Below are 13,560 nucleotides of genomic sequence, written 5' to 3'. Positions count from 1 at the left end.
TTTCAGGGATGTTGGTTGAGGGATAAATATTGGCCCCGGACACCAGGGATAATTCCACGACTCTACTTCCAATAGTGCCATGGGATTTTTTACTTCCTCCTGAGACGGCAGACGGGGCCTCAGTTTAACGTCTCATCTGAAAGACGGCGCCTCCGGCAGTGCGGCACTCCCTCAGCACTGCACTGGAGTGTCAGCCTAGCTTTATGTGCTCAAGGCTCTGGAGTGGGACTTGAACCCACAACCTTCTGACTCACAGGCGAGGGTGCTGCCCACTGAGTCATGGCTGACACTGTCAGGTGAATTAGTTAATAGAAATTAATCTCAGAAATCATTTCTTAATAGAAATTAATCTCAGAAATCATTCCTTAATAGAAATTAATCTCAGAAATCATTTCTTAATAGAAATTAATCTCAGAAATCAATCCTTAAAATAAATTAATCTCAGAAATCAATCCTTAATATAAATTAATCTCAGAAATCATTCCTTAAAATAAATTAATCTCAGAAATCAATCCTTAATATAAATTAATCTCAGAAACCATTCCTTAATATAAATTAATCTCAGAAATCATTCCTTAATATAAATTAATCTCAGAAATCATTCCTTAATATAAATTAATCTCAGAAATCATTCCTTAATATAAATTAATCTCAGAAATCATTCCTTAATAGAAATTAATCTCAGAAATCAATCCTTAATATCAATTAATCTCAGAAATCAATCCTTAATATAAATTAATCTCAGAAATCAATCCTTAAAATAAATTAATCTCAGAAATCAATCCTTAATATAAATTAATCTCAGAAATCATTCCTTAAAATAAATTAATCTCAGAAATCATTCCTTAATATCAATTAATCTCAGAAATCAATCCTTAATATAAATTAATCTCAGAAATCAATCCTTAATATAAATTAATCTCAGAAATCAATCCTTAATATCAATTAATCTCAGAAATCATTCCTTAATATAAATTAATCTCAGAAATCATTCCTTAAAATAAATTAATCTCAGAAATCATTCCTTAAAATAAATTAATCTCAGAAATCATTCCTTATAATAAATTAATCTCAGAACTCATTCCTTAATATAAATGAATCTCAGAGAAATTATTAATTTAAATAAACTGACTGCAATGGAACGGAATATCAGGCCCTGTGTAAAATGGGCGGCCGATCGGACTACGCTCGTTGTGACCCGCTGCCCGAGACAAATTTCTCAGGCCCAGGTATTGTAACGATTGGAAAAGCAGGAAGGTTGTGAGTACTGGTTCTTGGAAAAGTTCACTCTCTCTCTCTGTCTCCCCTGGCCCCATTGCGTGTCGATTTCACCTCCCTCTGACCTGTCAGTTTCAGTCTTTGTAACCTCGCATGTCAATTATCAAACTAACATGATTCGGTCTTTATATCAAAACCTCTCGCTATTACTCATTGTGTGTGTTTTTCTCCACTTTCGAGATTTGCCCCAATGTGTAACTGAAACAATGCAATTGACTCAATTGGTTAGACCACACTTGGAGTACTGCGTACAGTTCTGGTCGCCATATTATAAAAAGGATATCGAGGCACTGGAGAGGGTGCAGAGAAGATTTACAAGGATGATACCAGAAATGCGAGGGTGTACATATCAGGAAACGATGAACAGGCTGGGTCTCTTTTCTCTTGAAAAAAGAAGGCTGAGGGGTGACCTAATAGAGGTCTTTAAAATGATGAAAGGTTTTGATAGAGTGGATACAGAGAGAGTGTTTCCACTTGTGGGGAAGAGCATAACTAGAGGCCATCAATATAAGATCGTCACCAAGAAATCCAATAGGGAATTCAGGAGAAACTTCTTTACCCAGAGAGTGGTGAGAATGTGGAACTCGCTGCCACAGGGAGTGGTTGAGGCGAATAGGATCGATGCATTTAAGGGGAGATGAGGGAGTAGGGAATAGAGGGTTATGCTGATAGATTTGGATGAGGAAACACAGGAGGAGGCTCGAGTGGAGCATGTGCCGTATATCCTATTTAATCAATTAATCGATGCTTGTATCAGCTATGACTCAGTGGGTAGCACGACTTGCCCCTGATGTTAGAAGGTTGTGCGTTCAAATCCCACTCCATGGTGACTTTGAGCATCTGATCCCTGGGATGGCAGGAATGACGTATGAGAAGAGATTGGGTCGATTGGGCTTGTACTCGCTGGAGTTTAGAAGAATGAGAGGGGATCTCATTAAACTTATAAAATTCTAACAGGACTAGATGCAGGAAGGATGTTCCCGATGGTCGGGGAGTCCAGAACCAGGGGTCACAGTCTAATGATAAGGGGTAAGCCATTTAGGACAGAGATGAGGAGGAATTTCTTCACCCAGAGAGTGGTGAACCTGTGGAATTCTCTACCACAGAAGGCAGTGGAGGCCAATTCATTAAATATATTCAAGAAGGAGTTGGATATATTTCTTAAGGCTAAGGGGATCAAGGGATATGGGGAGAAAGCAGGGACAGGGTACTGAGTTTGGATGATCAGCCATGATCTCATTGAATGGCGGAGCAGGCTCGAGGGGCCGAATGGCCGACTCCTGCTCCTATCTTCGATGTTTCTAAAGCTAGGCTGACACTCCAGTGGAGTGCTGTACTGTTGGAGGTGCCGTCTTTCGGATGAGACGTTAAACCGAGGCCCCTCTCTCAAGTGGATGTAAAAGATCCCATGGCACTATTTCGAAGAAGAGCAGCGGAGTTCGCCCCCGTGTCCTGGCCAATATTTATCCCTCAACCAACATAAGCAAAAAAAAACAGATTGTCTGGTCATTTTCACATTGCTGTTTGTGGGAGCTTGCTGTGCGCAGATTGGCTGCCGTGTTTCCCCACATTACAACAGTGACTCCACTTCAAAAATACTTCATTGGCTGTAAAGCGCTTTGAGACATGTTGTGGTCGTGAAAGGCGCTATATAAATGCAAGTCATTCTTTTTATCCAGATTTTCTCTCTATATATATAGTGGGAGCAAAGCAACATAGCCACTGCACAGCTTTGTAAAAAGAGCAGGTCTGTGGGGCGCTTAATGTGCCTGGAGGGATTCTGAGAATGTTAACTTAATTGTTTTTAAAAAAAACACAGCAACTGAACAGCAAAAAAATCAGGAAAAGCGAAGCTGTTTGATTTATTGCAGGGGGGAATGCGGTTTAACGTGTCGGCCAAGGAAGGCTGAAGAAATGCTGTGAAGGGGAAAGAAACCTGGCGATTACAAAAAAGGCCACCAGATCCTCTTGAATTATGCCTCGTCTCTCTTCAAACTGATCCGTTTTTAAACCCTCCAGTCCGCCGCAGTCGACAGTCGGTGTCTGATTCTATCGGGGTGGGCTGTGCACATTTTTCTTTTTAAATAAATCCAGATTGAAGCTGGCAATGAATATAAAAGGTAACTTTAATCTGAAGAATTGTGCATTTAGAGCAAATTAATTTAGAGGGAGCGCATTAAATTAGCTCTTGATGCAAGAAATATGTAATTATCTAGGAATTTAATATTTGACATTAAATCCCTACATTCCTAAATTCTTTAATTCAATTTACTGGATAATGCAATTTTTAACATTAAATCCCTACATTCCTAAATTATTTAATTCAATTTACTGGATAATGCAATTTTTAACATTAAATCCCTACATTCCTAAATTATTTAATTCAATTTACTGGATAATGCAATTTTTAACATTAAATTCCTAAATTATTTAATTCAATTTACTGGATAATGCAATTTTTAGCATTAACATCCGGCATTCCTAAATTATTTAATTCAATTTACTCGATAATGCAATTTTTAACATAAAATTCTTAAATTATTTAATTTAATTTACTGGATAATACAATTTTTAACATTAAATTCCTACATTCCTAAATTATTTAATTCAATTTACTGGATAATGCAATTTTTAACATTAAATTCCTAAATTATTTAATTCAATTTACTCGATAATGCAATTTTTAACATTAAATTCTTAAATTATTTAATTTAATTTACTGGATAATACAATTTTTAACATTAAATCCCTACATTCCTAAATTATTTAATTCAATTTACTCAATAATGCAATTTTTAACATTAAATTCCTACATTCCTAAATTATTTAATTCAATTTACTGGATAATCCAACTTTTTAGTGCAAAAAAATATTTTGAATTATCTGGAATACAACACATCGTATTTAAAAAAAACAAAATTACCTTTAATATCCTGGTTTCTGTATCTCACTTGTCAAAACATCTCGGTTATTACTTCCGAAAATGAGGGCAACCAATTTGCTGTTGTCTGTATGTGCTGATGTGTTTCTAAACTGTAAATTTTTTATATTAAACATAGTGTTGTTTTGTAATTTTAACTGTGGTGTTTTGGGACTTTTTTGACCTCTGATGTGGGTGTGATTGTGCGTGTTTTGATGTGTTGGTGTTTTGTGTTATGCTCACTGAGTCAGTTTAAATGATTGTGGGCACTTCTATCACTAAAGGCTCACCCCTCCCTGTCTCCATATCCTCCTCCAGCCCCCACAACTCTCCCTATCTCTGTAACCTCCTCCAGCCCCTACAAACCTCCCTATCTCTGTAACCTCCTCCAGCCCCTACAACTCTCCCTACCACTGTAACCTCCTCCAGCCCCCACAACTCTCCCTATCTCTGTAACCTCCTCCAGCCCTACAACCCTCCCTACCTCTGTAACCTCCTCCAGCCCCTACAACCCTCCCTATCTCTGTAACCTCCTCCAGCCCTACAACCCTCCCTATCTCTGTAACCTCCTCCAGCCCCTACAACACTCCCTATCTCTGTAACCACCTCCAGCCCTACAACCCTCCCTATCTCTGTAACCTCCTCCAGCCCCGACAATACTCCCTATCTCTGTAACCACCTCCAGCCCTACAACCCTCCCTATCTCTGTAACCTCCTCCAGCCTCTACAACGCTCCCTATCTCTGTAACCTCCTCCAGCCCTTACAAACCACCCTATCCCTGTAGCCTCTTCCAGCCCTACAATCCTCCCTATCTCTGTAGTATCCTGCAGCCCAATAACCCTCCCTATCTCCGTAACCTCCTCCAGCCCTACAACTCTCCCTATCTCTGTAATCGCCTCCAGCAGCTACAACCCTCCCTATCTCTGTAACCTCCTCCAGCCCAACAATCCTCCCTATCTCTGTAACCTCCTCCAGCAGCTACAACCCTCCCTATCTCTGTAACCTCCTCCAGCCCTACAACCCTCCCTATCTCTGTAACCTCCTCCAGCCCCTACAACGCTCCCTATCTCTGTAACCTCCTCCAGCCCTTACAAACCACCCGATCTCTGTAGCCTCCTCCAGCCCTACAATCCTCCCTATCTCTGTAGCCTCCTGCAGCCCAACAACCCTCCCTATCTCCGTAACCTCCTCCAGCCCCTACAACCCTCCCTACCTCTGCAACCATCTCCAGTCCCTACAACCCTCCCTATCTCTGCAACCTATTCCAGCCCCTACAACACTAACAATCTCTGTAACCTCCTCCAGCCCCTACAACCCTCCCTATCTTTGTAACCTCCTCCAGCCCTACAACTCTCCCGATCTCTGTAATCGCCTCCAGCAGCTACAACCCTCCCTATCTCTGTAACCTCCTCCAGCCCTACAATCCTCCCTATCTCTGTAACCTCCTCCAGCCCCTACAACCCTCCCTATCTCTGTAACCTCCTCCAGCCCCTACAACCCTCCCTATCTCTGTAACCTCCTCCAGCCCCTACAACCCTCCCTATCTCTGTAACCTGCTCCAGCCCCTACAACCCTCCCTATCTCTGTAACCTCCTCCAGACCCTACAACCCTCACTATCTCTGTAGCCTCCTCCAGCCCTACAACACTCCCTATCTCTGTAACCTCCTCCAGTCCCTACAACCCTCTCTATCTCTGTAACCTCATCCAGCCCTACAACCCTCCCTATCCATGTAACCTCCTCCAGCCCCTACAACCCTCCCTATCACTGTAACCTCCTCCTGCCCCTACAACCCTCCCTATCTCTGTAACCTCCTCCAGCCCCTACAATCCTCCCTATCTCTGTAACCATCTCCAGTCCCTACAACCCTCCCTATCTCTGTAACCTCCTCCAACCGTACAACCCTCCCTATCTCTGTAACCTCCTCCAGCCCCTACAACCCTCCCTATCCCTGTAAGCATCTCCAGCCCTACAACCCTCCCTATCTCTGTAACCTCCTCCAGCCCCTACAACCCTCCCTATCTCTGTAACCTCCTCCAGCCCCTAAAACCCTCCCTATCTCTGTAAGCATCTCCAGCCCTACAACCCTCCCTATCTCTGTAACCTCCTCCAGCCCCTTCAACCCTCCGAGATCTCTGTAACCTCCTCCTGCCCCTACAACCCTCCCTATCTCTGTAACCTCCTACAACCCTCCGAGATCTCTACGCTCCTCTAATTCCGGCCTCTTGCATATCCACCTGATTTTAATCGCTCCACCATTGGCGGCCGTGCCTTCAGCTGCCTGGGCACTAAGCTCCGGACTGCCCTCACTAAACCTCTCCGCCTCTCTCTCCTCCTTTAAGACCCTCCTTAAAACCGACCTCTTTGACTGAGTTTTTGGTCACCTGTACTAATATCTCCTTCTGTGCCTCGGTGTCAGATTTTGTTTGATATTTGCTCCTGTGAAGCATCTTGGGATGTTCTACTATGTTAAGGGCGCTGTATAAATGCAAGTTGTTGTTGTATATTTTTATTTGTGATTCTTAATTTGTATTAATAATTAATTACTAATTAAATAATTAATGTATAGGTTGTCAAGGCCTTGGAGAAGGTGCACAGGAGATTGACCAGCATGGCACCAGGGCTGATGGACTTCAGTTACACGGAGAGATTAGAGATGGTGGGGTTGTTCTCCTTAGAGCAGAGAAGGTTAAGGGGAGATTGACCAGAATGGTACCTGGGATGAGGGACTTCAGTTACATGGAGAGACTGGAGAAGCTGGGGTTGTTCTCCTTAGAGCAGAGAAGGTTAAGGGGAGATTGACCAGAATGGTACCAGGGATGAGGGACTTCAGTTCCACGGAGAGACTGGAGAAGCTGGGGTTGTTCTCCTTAGAGCAGAGAAGGTTAAGGGGAGATTGACCAGAATGGTACCTGGGATGAGGGACTTCAGTTCCATGGATAGACTGGAGAAGCTGGGGTTGTTCTCCTTAGAGCGGAGAAGGTTAAGAGGAGATTGACCAGAATGGTACCTGGGATGAGGGACTTCAGTTCCATGGATAGACTGGAGAAGCTGGGGTTGTTCTCCTTCGAGCAGAGAAGGTTAAGGGGAGATGGACCAGAATGGTACCAGGGGATGAGGGACTTCAGTTACGTGGAGAGACTGGAGAAGCTGGGATTGTTCTCCTTAGAGCAGAGAAGGTTAAGGGGAGATTGACCAGAATGGTACCAGGGACGAGGGATTTCAGTTACGTGGAGAGACTGGAGAAGCTGGAATAACAACAGAAAATGCTGGAAAAACTCAGCAGGCCAGGCAACATCCGTGGAGAGAAAATAGAGTCAACGTTTCAGGGCAAACCCTTTGTCAAGACTAAAGAGGCACAGGAAATGAAATAGATTAAGAGGCCAGGCTGGGAGAGAACAAAAGAGAAGTGAAGAGACATTAAGAGGTATTCAAAACGAGACGAGATGGTGATAGGACTAGTGGAGACAAAAGACGGCTCTAGATTAGGTGTGAAATGCGCTGGCAGAATGGGAGACAGCTGCCATGTGGGAGAGAGAAAAAAAAGTGGGGGCAGGGGAAAAGGCCCAAAAAAAGGTGTGGATAAAAAATAAGTAAAAATGTAATGGGGGCCGAGGTTATGATCTGAAATTGTTGAACTCGATATTGAGTCCGGAAGGCTGTAAAGTGCCTAATCGGAAGATGAGGTGCTGTTCCTCGAGCTTACGCTGAGCTTCCGTGGAACAATGCAAGAGGCCGAGGGCGGTGAGGTCCGAGTGGGAATGGAGCGGTGAATTAAAGTGACAGGTGACCGGAAGCTCGGGGTCACCCTTACGGACTGAACGGAGGTGTTCCGCAAAGCGGTCACCCAATCTGCGTTTGGTCTCCCCAGTGTAGAGGAGACCGCATCGTGAGCAGCGAATACAGTATACTAGATTGCAAGAAGTACAAGTAAATCGCTGTTTCACCTGGAAGTGGTGTTTGGGGCTGGAGTTGTTCTCCTTAGAGCAGAGAAGGTTAAGGGGAGATTTAATAGAGGCGTTCAAATTCATGAGGGGTTTTGATAGAGTAAATAAGGAGAAACTGTTTCCAGTGGCAGGAGGGTCGGTAACCAGAGGAGACAGAGTTAAGATAATCGGACAAAGAACCAGAGCGGGGATGAGGCGATTGTTTTTACGCAGCGAGTTGTTGTGATCTGGAATGCGCTCCCTGAAAGGGCGGTGGGAGCAGATTCAATCGGAACTTTCAAAAGGAGAATTGGAGAAATACTGGAAGGAGAAAAAATTGCAGGGCTACGGGGAAAGAGCGAGGGGGAAGTGTGGGACTAATTGGACAAGTGAGAACTTTTCATCGTTTGGTGTGTGCGTTCTGTGCATGTTAATGGCACGTCGCCTTTGGTTTTCTGTCTGTTTTATTATGCAACCGTTTCGCTTGTTTGCTAATGTATTTTTGGCTCGGTAACGGTTTCATGTCTGTGTCTGGGTGAAATATGTCTGGTTCCTGTGCTGTCTTTATTCGCCGTCTGTCGTGCCCAGTGTGTTTTCCTCCTCTTGTGTGCGTATTTAGTCTCCATGGGTGTTTAGCATTTGTCTGTTTTTTCATCATCGAATCACAGGAGGAGGCCATTCGGCCCACCGTGCCTGCACCGGCTCTTTGAACGAGCTCTCCAATTCATCCCACGCTCCCCTCTCCTCTTTCCCCACAGCTCTGCAAAATTTTCCTTTACAACTATTTATCCAGTTCCCCTTTCAAAAGTTACTATTGAATCTGCTTCCACCGCCCTTTCAGGCGGCGCGTTCCAGGGCGTAACAACTTGTGAGAGCTGCAAACTTGTTTAGAATTTATTCATTTTACGGTTAGAGAAGCTGGGGTTGTTCTCCTTAGAGCAGAGAAGGTTAAGGGGAGATTTAATAGAGTGGTTTCAAAATTAGGAGGAATTTTGATAAGAGTCAATAAGGAGGAGCTGTTTCCAGGGTCGGTGACCAGGGGACAACAGATTGAAGATAATCGGACAAAGAACCAGAGGGGGCGATGAGGAGAATGTTTTTACAGCGAGTTGTTGTGGTCTGGAATGCGCTGCCTGAAAGGGCGGTGGAAGCAGATTCAATAGAGAGTGATGATGAGAGAGACACAGAGAGAGAGAGAGAGTGTGATGGGGAGAGAGCAAGAGAGAGAGAGCGAGAGAAAGAGAGAGACAGAGTGAGAGACAGAAAGAGAGTGAGAGACAGAGAGAGAGAGAGACAGAGAGTGAGAGACAGAGATAGAGTGAGAGACAGAGAGTATGTACCCAACAAATGTCAAATCGATTGACACCTACAGAATGTTGGAAAACTGTACCTTTTTGCTATGTAAGCTTTGGCAATATGGTTCTCTGTAAACTTTCATGCCAATAAAGCATTTGAACTGAACTGAACTGAACTGAGTGAGAGACAGAGATAGAGTGAGAGACAGAGAGAGAGAGAGACAGAGAGAGCAAGATAGAGAGAGCGAGACAGAGACAGAGAGAGAGAGAGAGACTGAGAGAAAGATAGAGACAGAGAATGCGAGACAGAGAGAATGAGAGACAGAGAGAGAGAGAGACAGAGAGAGCGAGACAGAGACAGAGAGAGCGAGACAGAGACAGAGAGAGAGTGACCAAGAGAGAGAGAGAGAGAGACCGAGAGAGAGCAAAGAGTTGTAAGTTAGCAGAAAGGGAGAGAACAGATGGGCACAGAGAGCAGAGTAACGGGACAGTGGGCACGGGTAAAAAGGATAGAAATGATAGGGGGAATGGGGATAGGTGGAGAGAGAGAGGCGGGGTCAAGGGATCATTGAGCTTTGTTCCGAAACCCAATCCACCATCATCAAAAAAAATAAAGGGGGTCAGGAAGTGAGATTCTGCAGAGATAATGGCTAGTGTTCACCAATCAGATACCAGGGGAGGGGCAGGGACTCGTTTCTGAAGCAGTGAGATGACAAACAACTTTGATAAACAGAGACGAAGAGAGAGGTGAGAGGTGACAATGGAGAACGCCACCTATTATAGTTACGAACTGGACTACTACGAGTCGTATCCCACCGGGATGAGGGAGGGAGAAGAGTGCGAAGTCGCCTCCTTGCCCCAGTCCCGGGTGATCTTCCCCGTCATCTACTGCCTGATCTTCGTGATGGGGTCCTCGGGCAACGGGCTGCTGGTCTGTGCCATTGGCTTCAAGGCTCAGGCCAAGCGGCAGGTGGACATCTTCGTCTTCAACCTGGCGCTGGCCGACCTGGTCTTCTTGGTCACCCTGCCGCTCTGGGTGGACGCCGAGCTCGCGAGCAAGTCCTGGCGGAGCGGCCTCTTGCTGTGCCGGCTGAGCGTCTACGTGGTGGCGGTGAACGCCTACTCCAGCGTCTTCTTCCTGACCTGCATGAGCCTGGACCGCTACTTGGCCATAGTCCACCCGAACTTCTCCAGGAAGGTCCGCTCCAAGACCTACGCGGCGCTGGCCTGCCTGGCGGTCTGGGTGGCCTCGCTCCTCTTGGGCCTGCGCGTGTTCCGCAACAGGACCCTCAAGACCTGGGACGAGGGCCGGCTGTTCTACTGCATCGAAGACCTGGACTTCGTCAACCCGTACGTGTCCTTCGCCTACCAGGTCCTGACCTTCTTCTGCCCCATGCTCATCATCCTGGCTTGCTACTGCTCCATCACCAGGAAGCTCTGCCAGCACTACCGGAGGAGCAAGAAGCAAGACAAGAAGCTGAGGCAGTCCATGAAGGTGGTCTTCCTGGTGGTGGTGGCCTTCCTAGTCTCCTGGCTGCCTTTCAACCTCTTCCGGGCCCTGGACTTGCTGGTGCGCTGGAGGGTGGTCGGGTCCTGTGACTTTCAGAGGGCGGTGGCCCTGGTACTGGAGGCCAGCGCGCCCATGGCCTTCGCCAACAGCTGTGTCAACCCAATCATCTACTGCCTCTACGACAGCTCCATCCAGAGGGCTGTGACGCACCTCCTCCGGCCCCTCCGCCTCGGCCCGCTCTCCGCCAGGTCCGACAGCCAGCCCAGCAGATCCCTGTCCAGCACCCTGGGCGCGGAGGGTCTGGGTTGCAGAAGGAGATCGTCCCACTGCACCCAGATGGTCAGCGTCTCCATGTGGGCTTCCGATGCACACGCCTGATCCCGACTGTGTGAGGGTTTGGGGGGGCTGGGAAGAGGGGTAGTGGGCGTTGGGTGGCGTGGGAGGGTAAAGGAGGGAAATTTATTCTATCCTGTAAGGGGGGGGTGGGGGTGGTGGGAAGGAAAGATCAGCCATGGTCTTATTGAATGGCAGAACAGGCTCGAGGGGTCGATTGGCCTACTTCTGCTCCTATTTCTTATGTTCTTATGTGCTTATGTTCTTATGATACCAGAACTGAGAAGAAAGGTTGGATAGGCTGGGGCTCCTTTCTCTAGATCTTTAAGGTTATCAAGGTGTCCAAGAGGGTAAATATAGAAGATGTCTCCACTTCTGGGGGAGTTCAAAACTAGGGGCCATAAATATAAGATAGTCACTAAGAAATCCAATCGGGAATTCAGGAGAAACTTCTTTACCCAGAGAGTGGTCAGAATGGGGAACTCGCTACCACAGGGAGTGGTTGAGGTGAATAGTATCGATGCATTTATGGGGAAGCTGGATAAACACACGAGGGAGAGGGGAATAGAAGGGTCTGCTGAAGAGGTGGAAGGGTGGGGGGGGGGAAGGCTTGTGTGGAGCATGAACACCAGCGTGGACATGTGGGGCCGAATGGCCTGTTTCTGTGCTGTACACGCTATCTCATGCTATGGAATCCTGAGAGGAATGGCCTCCTCCCTACATAGACCGACCAAGAGGCAGGCTTTCCACCCAAGGATGGAAGATCTCACTTGAAGACCCATTCCGAAATGGACGTGCAGCCTTCGCCTCTCTCTCCATTGGACAGAACCAGCACAAGTGGGGCCTGGGACACACAAGTGGAGCAGTCTGTGTCCCGAGCGACTCGACCCACTCCATCATTGGAGATGAACCTCGCCCTTTGACCCAGGGGATGGGGAGGTCAGCGCCAAATGGACAACTGGTGCCGGGGCGACTGAGACTTTTTTGAAGATAAGTAACGTCAAGTGATCTTGGTCTGGTGTATGCGGTTGGGAGATGGGGGCGGGGGGGGTTGAATCCTGGGATGAGAGGGCTGTCCTATGAGGAGAGGTTGAGTAGAATGGGCCGATACTCTCTGGAGTTTAGCAGAATGAGAGGTGATCTCATTGAAACATACAAGATTCTGAGGGGGATTGACAGGGTAGATGCTGAGAGGTTGTTTCCCCTGGCTGGAGTGTCTAGAACTAGGGGTCACAGTCTCAGGATAAGGGGTCGGCCATTTAAGACCAAGATGAGGAGGAATTTCTTCACTCAGAGGGTTGTGATTCTCTGCTGTGAATGCTGAGTCTTTGAGTATATTCAAGACTGAGATCGATAGATTTTTGGATTCTAGGAGAATCAAGGGAGATGGGGATAGGGTGGAAAAGCGGAGTTAAGGTAGAAGATCAGCCATGATCTTATTGAATGGCGGAGCAGGCCCGAGGGGCCATGTGGCCTACTCCTGCTCCTATTTCTTATGTTCTTATGTTATGTTCTTATGGAGTAACACGTCCCAATTCGCTTCACAGGAGTGATTATCAAACAACTTTTGATACCGAGCCAGTTAGGGAGATATTAGTACTGGTGACCCAAAATCTTGGTCAAACAGGGAGGTTTTATGGAGGGTCTTAAAAAGGCCTTCCCTTCTTGCCTCTCCTCTCCCCTCTTCCTATCGTTCTCCCCACACCTCTCCTCTCCTCTCCCCTCACTCTGTCTCCTCTCCTCCCCCAATCAATTCTCCTCCCCTCCTCTCCCCATCTCCCCCACGCTCTCCTCTCATCCCTCTCCTCCCTCAGTCAATTCTCCTCTCCCCACCCTCTCCCGTCTCTCCTCTCCCCTCACCTCCTGTCTCCCCCACCCTTGTCCCTCTCCTCCCCAATCAATTCTCCTCCCCTCCTCTCCCCTCACCTCCTGTCTCCCCCACCCTCAACCCTCTCCTCCCCCAATCAATTCTCCTCCCCTCCTCTCCCCTCACCTCCTGTCTCCCCCACCCTCAACCCTCTCCTCCCCAATCCCTTCTCCTCCCCTCCTCTCCCCTCACCCTCCTGTCTCCCCCACCCTCAACCCTCTCCTCCCCAATCCCTTCTCCTCCGCTCCTCTCCCCTCACCCTCCAGTCTCCCTCACCCTCAACCCTCTCCTCCCCCAATCAATTCACCTCCCCTCTTCTCCCCTCACCTCCTGTCTCCCCTACCCTCTGTTATCCTTCTCCTCCCTCACCCTCGTCCCTCTCCTCTCCAATCCCTTCTCCTCCCTTCCTCTCCCCTCACCCTCCTGTCTCC

At 47.0% G+C, this 13,560-nt stretch overlaps 1 protein-coding gene across 1 annotated transcript; it reads left to right on the top strand.

Annotated features, from left to right (window-relative positions):
• Positions 1–10,112: 10,112 nt before the first annotated feature.
• Positions 10,113–11,307, top strand: LOC147092186 (G protein-coupled receptor 15-like). Its single transcript, XM_085975562.1, has one exon. It carries the CDS (start codon positions 10,180–10,182, stop codon positions 11,305–11,307), a length of 1,128 nt encoding a protein of 375 aa, XP_085831688.1. The 5' UTR covers positions 10,113–10,179.
• The last annotated feature ends 2,253 nt before the right edge of the window (positions 11,308–13,560 follow it).

This window comes from Somniosus microcephalus, unplaced genomic scaffold, assembly GCF_052327205.1.
Source record: "Somniosus microcephalus isolate GS21.2 unplaced genomic scaffold, FLI_Smic_1.0 unresolved_chr2, whole genome shotgun sequence".
Lineage (NCBI taxonomy): Eukaryota > Metazoa > Chordata > Chondrichthyes > Squaliformes > Somniosidae > Somniosus > Somniosus microcephalus.
The sequence above is the reverse complement of the archived record's forward strand: the minus strand, read 5'-3'. Positions and strand labels throughout refer to the sequence as shown.